The sequence below is a fragment of the Bos taurus genome, chromosome 11, assembly GCF_002263795.3.
Source record: "Bos taurus isolate L1 Dominette 01449 registration number 42190680 breed Hereford chromosome 11, ARS-UCD2.0, whole genome shotgun sequence".
NCBI lineage: Eukaryota > Metazoa > Chordata > Mammalia > Artiodactyla > Bovidae > Bos > Bos taurus.
The window spans coordinates 48,147,025-48,161,103 of record NC_037338.1 but is presented as its reverse complement, the minus strand read 5'-3'; the positions used below and the strand labels follow the sequence as shown (position 1 = coordinate 48,161,103).

The 14,079-nt window shown below is 41.6% G+C and overlaps 1 protein-coding gene across 3 annotated transcripts in view; it reads left to right on the top strand.

The window, feature by feature from the left end:
• The window catches only part of RMND5A (required for meiotic nuclear division 5 homolog A), a 60,517-nt gene that overhangs the window by 35,442 nt on the left and 10,996 nt on the right, over window positions 1-14,079 (top strand). For all 3 annotated transcript variants that reach the window (XM_010810057.4, XM_005212778.5, NM_001205832.1), the window contains 2 exons: window positions 1,526-1,626; window positions 13,300-13,466. In XM_010810057.4, coding sequence (XP_010808359.1) covers window positions 1,526-1,626; window positions 13,300-13,466 — 268 coding nt within the window. The remainder of the gene's footprint in view (window positions 1-1,525; window positions 1,627-13,299; window positions 13,467-14,079) is intronic.

The window sequence follows — 14,079 nt, the reverse complement described above, 5'->3', positions numbered from 1 at the left end:
CAGCCATAAGACTTACTTTCTCTAGGAGTAATTATTTTAAAGTTTGGCACCATCCTCCGAAGGTGTTAGACAAAGTTGCATTCCTGTAGGGCAAAGGTGCAGTGGGTTTACAACAAAGGAAAGAATTTATTACCTTAAGGGTCTAAACTTGTTAACACCAAGGCCACTACTTATTTTTTCTACATACCAACTATATTAATTAATACACTTCCAAGGATACAATACAGGGGATGTGGAAACTTGGCAGCAAGCGTTGGCTCAACAATGAAATCTTCTACTAGTTCTATTCTGACAATTTCTAACTCTCCGAGAGGCTCTATACTATTTGAATATCTTAAGCTTCCCCTGCCTCTTCCAGTTGGGAGACTGTAAACAATTGTATGCATAGCTGTAGGAGTCCAGGTAAACCTGTCAGGCAAGTTAGAGAGCCATCTGAGGGGTTTGTGAACTAAAACACTCTTGTCACGCCCAGGAACTTTATTAACTGGAGCTATAAGTTAACTCTTTTTTCAGAGAGAGAGAGATGGTGGTGGGGGACAGCCCCCCATAAAGTCAGAGGTGTAGGTGACAGCACAAAGCAGTAAAGTAGGCAGACTCTGGTTTTGGGGGTAGATGCTCGAGAATTTCCAGGGGGACTCCTGAGGCTCGATCCCGCCTTTGCGTATGTCGAGCCTCCTTCCTCATGACCTTTGCCATGGGCGGAGTTCCTCATGCTGGCTCCCGCCACCGTACAGGTTCTTAGTGGAGGATCTTGGATTCAGTTCCATTTCATGTGTCTTCAAACTCTCTTCTGTGGCTTACATTTTGTGCTGTTGTATTTTTCATTTAGAAGAGTGAAGGACCATAAGGTTTAAATAATCTAAAGGTAGTCTGTAAACCAGACCTCTAATCTAAGACTTTGCTATTTTAAACAATTTAGATAAGTAGTAACTCAAGTCTTTCTCTATACATTACAGGATTCTGTGTCCATATAAATTTCCTAAAATAAATTGTGTCATTTAAGATTGTTTGTTTACAAGTATCAGAGACCCAAAATACCAATGGCTTAAACAAAAATGAAGTTTATTTCTCTTACACAAGAATAGGAAATAGTAAGCCATCCATGACTTATGTGGTAGCCACATACCATGAAACTCTTAGGGATCTCAGCTCCGTTTAGCTCTGCTGTTTCTAAGGTGACCCCTGTCCTCATGGTCCAGGGAAGCCAGAACCCCAGCTTGACCTTTTTGTATTCCAGGAAGGGACAAAGACATATGTTTGTGTTTCATTGGCCAGAACTTACATTTTGCAAAGCCCAGCTTTATTCCATATGCTTACGTGCCCAGCTAAAATATGGGGTTTACTACTATCATAGGAGGAGGAAGAGGGATACTGAGGCTTAGTCCTCAGTCTCTGCCAGAGAAGTATATGTTAAAAAGAAACTATCTTTAATTATTTACCTCACATTTTATAATGTAGAATATGCTTTTACCGTATCTCTTTACTCTGACTTTTGCTAACAAAAGTTCTTTTGATTTTTTTTCAGGAATCTGGTCTTTCTGTAGACCCAAGCCAGAAAGAACCATTTGTGGAGTTAAATCGAATATTAGAAGCATTGAAAGTCCGAGTTTTGAGACCTGCTCTGGAGTGAGTTACTGAGTTTGTTTTCCTTTGAATACTTTGTGAGAACTCTGTAAGAAAACGGAATTAGAAAACACGTTGAAGATTTTGAGATCTCTCTCTCTCAATCTCATGTGGGGTAGACTTCAGAGTAATCAAGGGAGAATTATTTTATTTCTTTTAGTCGAGTGCATTTGGGGGATATGCAATTTGAGAAAATGGTTAACACTCATTTCACTTATCAGTTGGTCTGAATTCCCATGAGAGAAGAGGGTTTCTTGTAGCCAGACTAGCTTTATAACTGAAGTACTGTTGTTCAGGGCATCTGAATTTGATATTTGAACTTGCAGAATGTGTGGGGTTTGGTATACATGAAGAGAACAAATGTTGCGGAGTTTTACTCTAATTACCATCATAAAATAGTTCATTGTGAACTTGTCATTGATGTGAATTCTATGAAATTACTGGGTTAGCTGTGTTAAGTATTATACTAGAACAGGGTCAAGGAAAGTTTTTCATAAAGAGCCAGATAAGTATTTTAGGCTTTGCAAGCCATGTATGGTCTCTGTTGGATGTTTTTCTTTATTTCATTTTATAACCTTTTAAAAAGGTAAAAAAAAAAACCAAACAACAAAACCCACTTTGGCCATGTGGCATATGAAATAGACAGCAAGTCCTGTTTGGCCCGTGGCCATGGTTTGCTGACCCCTGTCCTAGAATTTTTTAATGTGATAATAATCACGTTATTTGTTTTAAAAAGGAAGAAAGGAAAGCTACAAAGTAACAGAAAGAATCTGGGTAATAGAAGCAGTGATATTGTTGTGAGGGCACAGCCTTAGAATCGTAGGATTTTAAAACCGGAAATACATGAGTGCATTGTTGCTGCTAAGTCACTTCAGTCGTGTCCGACTCTGTGTGACCCCATAGATGGCAGCCCACTAGGGTTACCCCCGTCCCTGGGATCCTCCAGGCAAGAACACTGGAGTGGGTTGCCATTTCCTCCTCCAGTGCATGAAAGTGAAAAGTGAAAGTGAAGTCGCTCAGTTGTGCCCTACTTGTAGCGACCCCATGGACTGCAGCCTACCAGGCTCCTCCCTCCATGGGATTTTCCAGGCAAGAGTACTGGAGTGGGTTGCCATTGCCTTCTCCGAGCTCATTGTTTCCGGGCGGAAATATAGTTGGGAAGATCCTTGATGAGTTTTATAAATTACACCTTTTTCCCTTCTATTAACCCATTTAAATCTTCATAGCTTAGTTTTTTCTGTTTCTCATCATTTCTCAGTTCTTAGGAAATTCTGAAAGTTCTAAAACCAGCCTAGATGAACAGGCAGAGATAGTAAAAGTCACTCAGTCGTGTCCAACTCTTTGCGAACCCATGGACTATACTGTTCATGAAATTCTCCAGGCCAAAATACTGGAGTGGGTAGCCTTTCCCTTCTCCAGGGGATCTTCCCAACCCAGGGATCGAACCCAGGTCTCCCTCATTGCAGGCAGATTCTTTACCAGCTGAGCCACAAGGAAAGCCCAAGAATACTGGAGTGGGTAGTGGATCCCTTCTCCAGCAGATCTTCCCGACCTAGGAATCAAACTGAGGTCTCCTGCGTTGCAGATGGATTCTTTATCAACTTTCCCTGAGCTATCAGGGAAGCCCTGACAGAGATAGAGCCCTATGTAAATTTATAAATTACAAATTTCTGTATAATTTATAAATATCAGGTAGCTCATTTATTTTCATTCTTTAAAGATATAAATGTCACCCAGCACCACTGTGTACTATGCATATCACTTTTTAGTTTATTTTTATAATGGATTTTTTAGCAGGTTTCATTGTGACACACCCTTATAAGATGAAATTTAATCAAATGCCTCAAACACCCTCTTAAATATGGCAGTCACTCTTGTCTCTACTTTCATATTCCACCTAAATGATTAAACTCTAAAGGAGAGTGAGGGAGCCTAAATATAAAAGTGTGATGGGTTTGTCAGTTGTTCTGTAGTGATTTAGAAATGATATGTAAGTTGTTAATTGAGGTAATATTCATTTATCTATTAATTTCTCAGATTTTTCATCAGACTTTTATTGAGTGCTTATTACTATGTATCAGAGACTATACTAAGTATTTGGACTGCCTTAGCCCTCAAACTACTCAAGGTTTTTTCCTTTTAGACTGAAGAAAATTCATAAGACTCTTTTAACTGTGTATTTTTCCTGTAAGATCTCAAGTTTCTTACTGATAACGATATTATATATATCAGTTATTTCTGTAAATGTCTTTTGTTATTTGTAGCCTTAAGCAGTGCCTCTCAGGCAAAGGAAGGACTCATTCCATCTGCCTGGCAGTAACAGTGGAAATTTCTCTGCAGTTGTCTCTTAGTATCCATGGGACATTGGTTCCAGAAACCTCTGTGGATACCAAAACTCACAGATGCTCAAGTCCTTTATGTAAAATGGCTTGTTACTTTTGGCCCTTTGTATTTGAGGTTCTGCAACCTTGGTGCTGAGGGCCAACTATACAATAAAAACGTTCTTGTTACATTTTTCTGGGAATAGTGCCACGTTAAATATCTGCATGTGGGATGTAGTGATAATTACAGTTACCTCTCTTGGAGTGCTTACTATTAATATATGCCTCACGTTGTTCTAAGCGGTTTGTATGTATTAACTTATCAGTCCTCATAATAACCCTATGAAGTAAGTACTCAGTTTACCGAGGAGGAATTAAGCCTGGAAGGTGCTCCATGGGAAAAAAAGGATATGGAGTCCGAAGGTTAACTGAGGAAAGCTTCATGTGGTAGTCTCCAGTACTCTCCTCTAAAAGATTTACTTTCGCATACTAGGTGGGCCATCTGCAGTTCTACGATAAAGAAACTCTTTTAACTCTGTGAAATCCGTGTTTCCCGTGCATAATTAACAACGAATCCTTCTCTCCTTTCACCCCCAATAACACCTACTAAATAAAACTCACAAAATTGGAGATCTGTGGAATTATAGGGGTTTCCTTGGTGGCTCAGATGGTAAAGAATCTGCCTCCAAATGTTGGAGACCGATAAGTTTGGAAAGTGTTAGTTTAATACAAATATCCGTTACAGAAACTCAAACTTTTCCAGTTCTTGCCAGTTATTGGTAGATGCAAAGCAGGTATTTACTCAACATCTTTTATGGGCAAGGTTGGGACTGCCCAGGTGGCTCAGTGGTAAAGAATCAGCCTGCCAGTGCAGGAGACGCATGAGACGCATGAGACACAGGTTCGATCCATGGGCCAAGAAGATCCCTGGAGGAGGAAATGGCAACCCACTCCGGTATTCTTGCCTGGAAAATCCCATGGACAGAGGAGCCTGGTGGGTTATAGTCCATAGGACTGCAAAGAGTCAGACACAACTGAGCCACTAAGCACATAGCTCCCACGTGGGCAAGCACCCACGTACTCAGCTTGAATCAAAAATTTAAAAATGTGGGACATGAATTTCCAAGATTCTGGTTCAGAAACACTGGAGAGAATCTTTCATATTTCACGTGTGGCATCTTCTCTTTGTACCCGGAAGCATCGTGGAAGCACCCAGGAGAGGAAGAAGAAGGTGAGAGACTGCAACAGTTCCTTCAGGCAGCCTGGCAGTTGACACAGAGGCCAGCAAGAAAGGTTAATATGGCTGGAGTTGACTAGATGGGAGGACTAGATGAGAAGGAAGTCTGGTGAGTGTTGTCAGCTATTAATTGCAACCAGTAAAAGACAGTGGAAAGAAGGTGGTAAAGAAGGATGATATGGCAGAGAGAAGCGACAGAAGAACAACTAATTATACATACAGTCAGGATCCTGCACACTCTTTTGTTCCTGCCCCTGTATTTCTGAGTTTGTCTGCAGATTTTTCTCCTCACTCAGATTACCCTATTTTTTGAGTTCCTCTTGGCACCTCGCAGAGTGCTTATTTCATTGTAGGCATTCAATAAATGATGGAATAATTTGAAGAAGAACTTGGAACAAACATGACCTCCTCCTTCATGTGGCAGATAGAAGCAAAGTCAAAAATAACTAGAGTCGATGGGAGAATAACAGTAACTTAATATGACGAGATGGAGAAAATTAGAAAAATAGAAACTGTCCTTGTAGACATGTACCAGTTGCTGACATTTTGAAAGTGCTATCTTGAGAGGAAGCCAGATGGTTGCCTTCCTAAATATTGCCTTGGTGGATTTGCCACGGTCTAGAATTTGACTTTCAACCTTGCATACTTGGAAACTCATTTTCTTTTTCCTCGAACACCCAAAGCAGGCCCAGGGGCCTCATAGCACTTATTTAGAGGAATTTGAAGTTCTATTTGCTAAGCTTCAGGGGAATGCCATAAGGAAACAAAAACTAATTGAATGATTATAATACAGAGGGATGTTCTAGAATTTTTTCACAGAAGAAAGAGTATTTCATTAGTCTAGACCACTGCAAGGTTTTAGATTGAACAGGCCATGAACAGTACAGGCAAGCTCTGAAATATGAGAGGACTCCATCTCTAAGCTTAGCAATTAGGTGAGGCTGGAAGTAAAAGCCACAGGGGGTATGAGGTGAGCTTGCCATTGTGGTTTCTTGGCGGTGTGTGTGAACAGTGGTTTTGAAGTGAAGAAATTACTTGCTGGAGTTAGAGAAATTGTGGTATCAGTGACTAAAACACTGTTTATAAGCAGAGAAAAGTTTTAGAAAATGGAGGTTTTAGAAAAGTTTTAGAAAAGCCAGCAAGGATGTCTGGTCACGGAGCCTTGACTACTACTAGAAAAGAGAGTGACCGTGATTAAGCTGTTTCTGGTGTCTGTTTTGTTATTAGTTTCGTCTTCCTGCAGGTGGCAGTCTTGCTGACTCGGGTACTTTTAATAGCCACATAGACCCACAGAATAAAGGCTCTCATAGGTGTCGCCTGTACCACTGGAGAAAAGGGATCAAGGTTTCAACAAGTTGGGTTTGTCTCCCCTCAGTTTGAGCGTTTTTGGTTTTGTTTTCTTCGTTTTTGGTTTTGTTGAGTGGTGTGTGCATGCTTAGTTGCTCAGTCACCTCCGACTCTTTCCACCCTCATGGACTGCAGCCTGCCAGACTGCTCTGTCCATGGGAGTTCTCAGGCAGGAATCCTAGAGTAGGTAGCCATTCCCCTCTCCAGGGGATCTTCCCAACCCAGAGATGGAACCCGGGTCCCTGCGTTGCAGGTGGATTCTTTATCGTCTGAGTGCTGGCTCTTTTTAATTCTGAATGGGCCAAAGAGGTAAGTTGAGGAATGGGATACAGTTTTAACTCACTGTGTCCATGCATTGAATCCAGTGGAAAAAGAGCAACTCTGTTAAAAAGAAGATAATTGAAAATGGAAAGAGGTGCCCAGTGGAAAGAAGACAGGACAGAAGAAAGGTCAATGGAATGTAAAGGCCAAAAGGGGAAAAAAAAAAAATCTGGTGTGAGGACATCATTTTCTGTTGTCTGGCCAAAGTTTGCATGAAGTTGCAAGGACAGTCAGTGCTTCTCAGGAGGAAGAAGAGACATGGCCATCTCTTATCTGGATGCATCGTCACCAAGGACTTGAGGATTATTGGAAACAAGTGGGCAAACCATGACTACAGAGAAACTGAGAATTTTCTTTTCAAAAGAAGGGAAAATTGAAATAAAATATCCCTGAGAGGAAGTGTTTAAAAAGGATAAGGAGCTGAACTAGGCCAGGAGGGGAGCTAAGGGAGACTCTGGAATTTGTTCTTATACAATGCTGATGTGTTATTAATTTAGGCTTATCAAACACTTGGTTTTGTGGTGGGAAATTAGCATTAAATAAGGCAATGTCATAAATAAATACTTAAATAAATAAAGTACATACTTAAATATGTACTTTATTAAAAAAATCACCCGTCTGGAGAACTGTACTGTCCAACATGCTGGCCACACATGACATCTGTTAGGCATGCCCACCACACTCTGCGTGACTAAGACCCTCATGTAAAAGTTAAGTGTGAATGTGGTGGTTTAAAGAGGTTCTAATGTGAATCACTGCCCTTTGTGTGGTTTCTTAAATAGCATATAAGAAGGACAGAGATTCACACCAGCTCTGAGATGAGTGAAATGTTAGTAGTTCCAGTGATGGATTCAACTCATATCTGAGGAGTTACCATTTGCCGGTAACCTCAGAAATGAAATGTTTAGCTATCCTAAAGCAAAATGATAGGGTTCCTCACTGTTCTGGGCTGAACTTTGTTTTTTTCCAATCTCTGAATTTTTTAAGCCCTTGATTTTGGTCACCAGTAACATTCAGCCAAGTCTACCCCTGTGGAGTAACGCCTGCCACTCATTTCCCTGACCTTCTGCTTTTACCCCCAGGAAGATAGCCCCAACATAGATAGAAAAAGAAGATATTTTTGAACCTTTTAAAAAATGCTGTGAGACTTAGAGAATGAACTTACGGTTGCTGAAGGGGAGGGATAGTTAGTGAGTTTGGGATGGACGTGTACGCACTGCTATATTTAAAATGGATAACCAACAACGACCTATTGTACAGCACATGGAACTCTGCTCAATGTTATGTGGCAGCCTGGATGGGAGGAGATTTGGGGGAGAATGGATACATGTGTATGTATGGCTGATTCCTTTCACTGTTCATCTGAAACTATCACAGCATTGTTAATTAGCTCTACCCCAGTACAAAATAAAAAGCTCAAAAGGAAAAAAAAATGCTGTGAAAGATCGTAGTGGAATGTGCCGTAGGAACTGGCAAGAGGCATTTTTCATTGGAAAAGACTCTGATGCTGGGAAAGATTGAGGGCAGGAGGATGAGATGGTTGGATGGCATCACTGGCTCAGTGGACATGAGTGTGAGCAAACTCAGGGAGATAGTGAGGGACAAGGAAGCCTGGCATGCTGCAGCCCATGGAGTTGGAAAGAGTCAGAGACAACTTAGCAGCTGAACAACACCAACCAGAAACAGAAACCAACCCAGGCCGGCAGGATGGTGGGAGGAGAGAGGGAAGCAGACCAGTGCTGTCAGTTAGTCCTGGAAAAGAACAGCTAGCTTGAAGGTGGAATCTTGTTTTAATTGTTTTTGGAATAATAAGGAAATGCTAAACATGGAACGAACAATGGGCCAAGTCCCTTTGGAGGCCTGACAGTGAAGATAACGAACACTTCCCGTTTCTCTATGATAATTGTGTGGACGTGGGTTGCCTCTGACTTCATCACCTAATTAAGTGGTGTTGTTTTGGGGTCTTTTTATGAACGAGGCCCAGAAGGTCTCCTTATTAGCGCTACAGTGAACCAGAACTGTGACATAGGTGACCTTACTGGGTGTCATTTTGTTTGGTTTGCAGTGTTTCTCTAAACCCGGAATGGTTCCACAGCGGGCGGTGCTCTTGTGGTGAACACTGGGAGATTTGGAAGCAGATTTTTTTTTTTTTTTTTTTTTAGAAACTACAGTAAAGCTAATAATTTACCTGAATGTTGACATTTACCTTGCTGCTCATAGTGTGCGTGCGTGTGTGTATTTGTGTGTTAACATTAGTCGCTCAGTCGTGTCCGACTCTTTGCGCTCCTCTGTCCATAGAATTCTCCTGGAAAGAATACCGGAGTGGGTAGCCATTCCCTTTTCCCGGGGGTCTTCCTGACCCAGGGATCAAACCCCAGTCTCCTGCGTTGCAGGCAGATTCTTTACCATCTGAGCCACCAGGGAAGCTGGTTATAGTGTAGTGGGTGTTAGTGTTTTAAAAAATGAAAGATCAGAAATCTTCTGCCAGAAGTGCCATGAACCAGAATACAGCACCCCATTCCTTTATTAACTTTTTTTTTGTCTTTCGTCGTGTGTCTCCGGAGCTGTGTGGACAAGTAGTTTTTGGTGCCGATTGTAGTTTTGTGCTTTTGTAGTTTCATGTGCTTCATTGTTTTTGGATTTGATGATTTTCAGGTTAATTAAGGTGGTGACTCCCTTCTACCCCTTACTCCTGCTCAGTGAATCAAACACCCACATATTCAGTGTGAACTTCTAGTGGAGAAAACTTCAAAAATTTTTGAAGGGAGTTAGCTGGTACATGCTGATTCCCAGAGAGTTGTTTTTAGAAAAATCAAAGTAACACTGAGTATTATATGGAAGTGCCCAAGTAACTTTTAGATTGTCACTTTTTAATTAATGATTTTAGAGAATATTATGCTTATCTATTCAGTAAACACATATTAAGTAGCTGATGATTGTCGATTTGTGCCAGTCTCTGGGCTCACTGCTTTAACTTGCCCCGTCATTTGATGCTCATAACACAATGAGTTGCCCCCATTTTATAGTAAGGAAACGGATGTGAGTGCATTAAGTAACAGATCACCACGATTCACACCACGGAGCCAGCATTTAAATCCATGCATGTTTGGAGAAGGAAATGGCAACCCACTCCAGTAGTTTTGCCTGGGAAATCCCATGGACAGAGGAGCCTGGCAGGCTATAGTCCATGGGTCGCAAAGAGCCGGACACGACTTAACAACTAACAACGACATTTGGCTCTACTGACCTGCTCTGTCTTGTGCCCCTTCAAAGTAGGGGGTGCCGAGCTGAGCAAGGCAGAACCCCTGCCTTAAGAGACCATCCTCCCAAGTGGATTGTGAGAGGTTCGAATAAAAAACATCTAGAGTTCAGGGGACGAAGAGATTATTAGGAAACTTACAGAAAATGTGGTAATTGAGCCTGGGCCTTGAATTTTTCAGGCTCTATTCTCTATTCTATTCTCAGCTACTCAGTTTGTTCCATTGTACTTTTGTAGAAATACAACTGCTCCCTACACTGGGAGAAGGGACCATGGCTTCTCATTTCATGGAAGGAACAAGCGTTCTTGCCAGACCAGCTCTGCTCCACCTAAACTCGGCACTGCTGATGGTGATGCAGGTTGCTGCATCAGGTTGTCTGAATATGTTTGCATGTTTTTCTTGGCGTGCACTTCTCTCTACCTCCATTCTGTTCTCAGCAGCCCTCTTAATTTCCTCCTTTGATTCTTCACACCACATCACAAATGCCTCCAGCTCCCCCTATTGGCCCACCACTCTGTTTTCTCCTTCCCTATGATGCATAACCTGCCCTCTGGGTTTTTCAGCCTCCCCTCCTCCCAGAAAGAAGAATGGATGGGGCAGAGACCTCAGTGGTGGTAGACCCAGTTCCTCAAACTTCTTTGTTCTTTGTACCACTCCAGGCTATCTTTGTCTTTATAAAGTAACCTCTTGCCTCCAAAATCCTTATTTTTTTTCTCTCCTATTTCTTTTCTCGACCGAACCTATGGGCAATTCTCACTGCACAATTCCCAGTATGCCCAAATTTCACAGTTTAGTGAGATAACACGAGTTCCTCAGCAACACAGTTCAGATTTCAGTCACCATGGTATATTGCGAGTAGGTACATAAAATACAAACTTCTCTGCCAGCTTTTCAGTCGTGGATCACAACATAAATAACAGATGTGCAGCATGGTCACGGCCAGTCACGTCACTGCTCTTTAGTCTCTTGGTGCTTGGTCACAGCATATCTGTTACTCAGTTCACCCTCAGACAGCAAGTGTGTGGCTCTGTTGCCTCCTCACCTCCTGGTAATAAGCCCACGTGACATATTACAGAAAGGGATCATTGAAAGACAGGCTTGGACAACAAAGATGAATTACTAGAGGTGAAATTGAATGCATTGAGGATGATTTGAAAATGATGACAGCAAGGGAAAGCTGGGATGAGAGCTAGACTTACAGGAAGCTGTGGTATGAGGCATATTGAAAAGTCCTATGGGGACTTCCCTGGTGGTGCAGTGGCTAATATTCCATGCTTCCAGTGCAAGGGACCTGGGTTCAGTCCCTGGTCAGGGCACTTGATCCCACATCCAGCAACTAAAGATCCTGCATGCCACAACTAAGATCCGGTACAGCCAAATAAATAAATATTAAAGTCCTATGAAGGTAAAAACCAAGTTGAAGTTGCTTCAACACCTTTTAATGTAAGTTGCACTAGGAACAGAAAGCTGCTTGTGGTTTAAATGATGGAGCATTTACTTCTACTTTGGATTGAAGACTGTAAAAACAAACAAACAAAAACCCATAAAACCTTGCCATTCTGGGGACTTCCCTGGTGGTCTAGTGGTTAAGAATCTGCCTTGGTGTTACAATTGGACTGCATTAACCTTAGTGCCAGTTAAGGATCCAAGGCTTACTTAAATTTAAGTAAATATTTCCAAGATCCAAGTGATTACTATTTTTAAAAATTACTTTGATTTTGAGGTCAGAGGAGCTTCATGATTAGACTCTAAGATGCGGCTGCATCAGCAGATTGATTAGAGTATTGATATATGGATTTGCAGTCCTTTGGGGAAGGATAGGATCCAGTGAGGGCTTCTCTGGTGGCTCAGACGTAAAGAATCTTCCTGCAATGCAGGAGACCTGGGTTCCATCCCTGGGTGGGGAAGATGCTCTGGAGAAAGGGATGGCTACTCACTCCAGTATTCTTACCTGGGAAATCCCATGGACAGAGGAGTCTGGAGGGCTATAGTCCAGTAGGTCGAAGAGAGTCGGACGTGACTGAGCAACAAGCACACATACAGGATCCAGTGAAAGTGCTGTCTGTGAAGTCTAATGCCAGTCAACTGATTCATTACAAGTAACTTGAAACATTTTACTCTCGTATTGGGTTGACCCATAAGTTCATTTGAGATTTCCGTAGCATCTTAATGGAAACACCCGAACAAACATATTGGCCAACTCAATAGTAGAGTAGCTCAGTTTAGATTCTGAGGGTCCTTGGTGAATTGGGTTAAATGGGGAATGTCTAACTGAAGATCAGATTAGAGAAGAATGTGATACTTGACATCTTCTACATGTCAATATGTTTAGAGAAATAAAGCAGTGTTTCTTACCACTTGCTTGCAAATTTGATTTTAACAGCTGGCTGATAGACTTTTCTGCTTTAGCGCTCACCTTTAACTGGTAGTCCCGGCTCAAGATAGTAATTCCAACTTTTTGTACTTCAGAGGCTGATGTCACTGAACTTTGGATCATTCAGAGCTGCTGTATTGTTCCTTCTCTTATTAGCAGTGTTGGTACAGACCTTTCTGGCACTGAACACACTACATGGTATTTTTATAGCTTTATCTGCCTGCTTAGATCAAACGCATCTTGAGGGTAAATACCTATGTTGACTATTTTTAATCTAAAAGCAAGTAGCACAGAATCTTGCAGCAGTGCAATGTCGTGTTAGTTTCTGCTGTTCAGCAAAGTGAACCCACTATATGTATACACATATCCCCTCTTTTTTGGGTTTCCTTTTCATTGAAAATTTAAACATAGATGATTCTCCTTCAGAATCTTCTGATACATTTATAAACATAACAGTTTTAACAGGACGAGTAGTGGATCTAGGCAGCCGGTAGTGAATCTCATGAGTGACGTGGGCTTCAACGTGTGGCCTTGTACAGTTCCAAATATGTCAGAATCGATCTTGTCTTGATGTAAAACCTTATTAAATAGTAATTGTCATCTAATTTAATGTTTTTCTTTCTTTCACTGGCTGCAGAGCATCTTTTGGTATAGTTTATTTTCTTTACAAAGCCTCTGGTCCTAAGGGTTGATGTTACCACCAACTTCCACAAGATGGCAGACTAAACACACTTCTGTTGTTAGGTTTCAAACCACTTTTAACATACATGCCTGTGCTTTTTATTACTGTTGAATCATTTTTTGCTTTTTCTTCAGATGGGCAGTATCAAACCGAGAAATGCTCATAGCCCAAAACAGCTCCTTGGAATTTAAGCTACACAGACTCTATTTTATTAGCTTGTTAATGGGTGGAACTACAAATCAGCGAGAGGCATTGCAGTATGCTAAAAATTTTCAGCCATTTGCTCTAAATCATCAAAAAGGTGAGTCTAGAGTCTGAGGGTTTTAATGGTTGAAACAGGGCTAAAGCTGCCACTGGAATTTGTTTGTCTTAAGTAGATGTAACATGTATTTGCTAAGAAACTGAAACAATTGTAGATGATAATCACTTAATTAAAAAGCTCTTGACTGGCTCTAGAACAGAAGTAAAATACTAAAGCCTCTTGATTGAGGGAATTCCCCGAAAGTCCAGTGGTTAGGACTCTGTGCTCTCACTGCCAAGGGCCCCAGGTTCAATCCTAGTTGGGAAACTAAGATTCTACAAGCCATGCGGCAAGGCTTAAAAACAGAAAGTCTCTTAATTGAAAAGCCAGAAAGAAACCTTACATTTTGGAGGATGCTGTTAAACTAAGAGGAAATAAGGTGTGTTCTTGCTCCACCACTCGCCCCGCCACCTCCTGTGCTGCTGTTGTCACACAGCCAGACGTCTGAAGGCGCACCAGGGTGGCAGCACTGAGCCCCAGGGATCAGTGTGGGGCTGGCTGGTTTCACAGCCAAAGATGGTAATGGCCCCACTTACGACACAGTGGTTACTCCTCCAGATAATGGTAATCACACTGTGCTGTAAGAATAAAATAATTATACATTCAATATTTA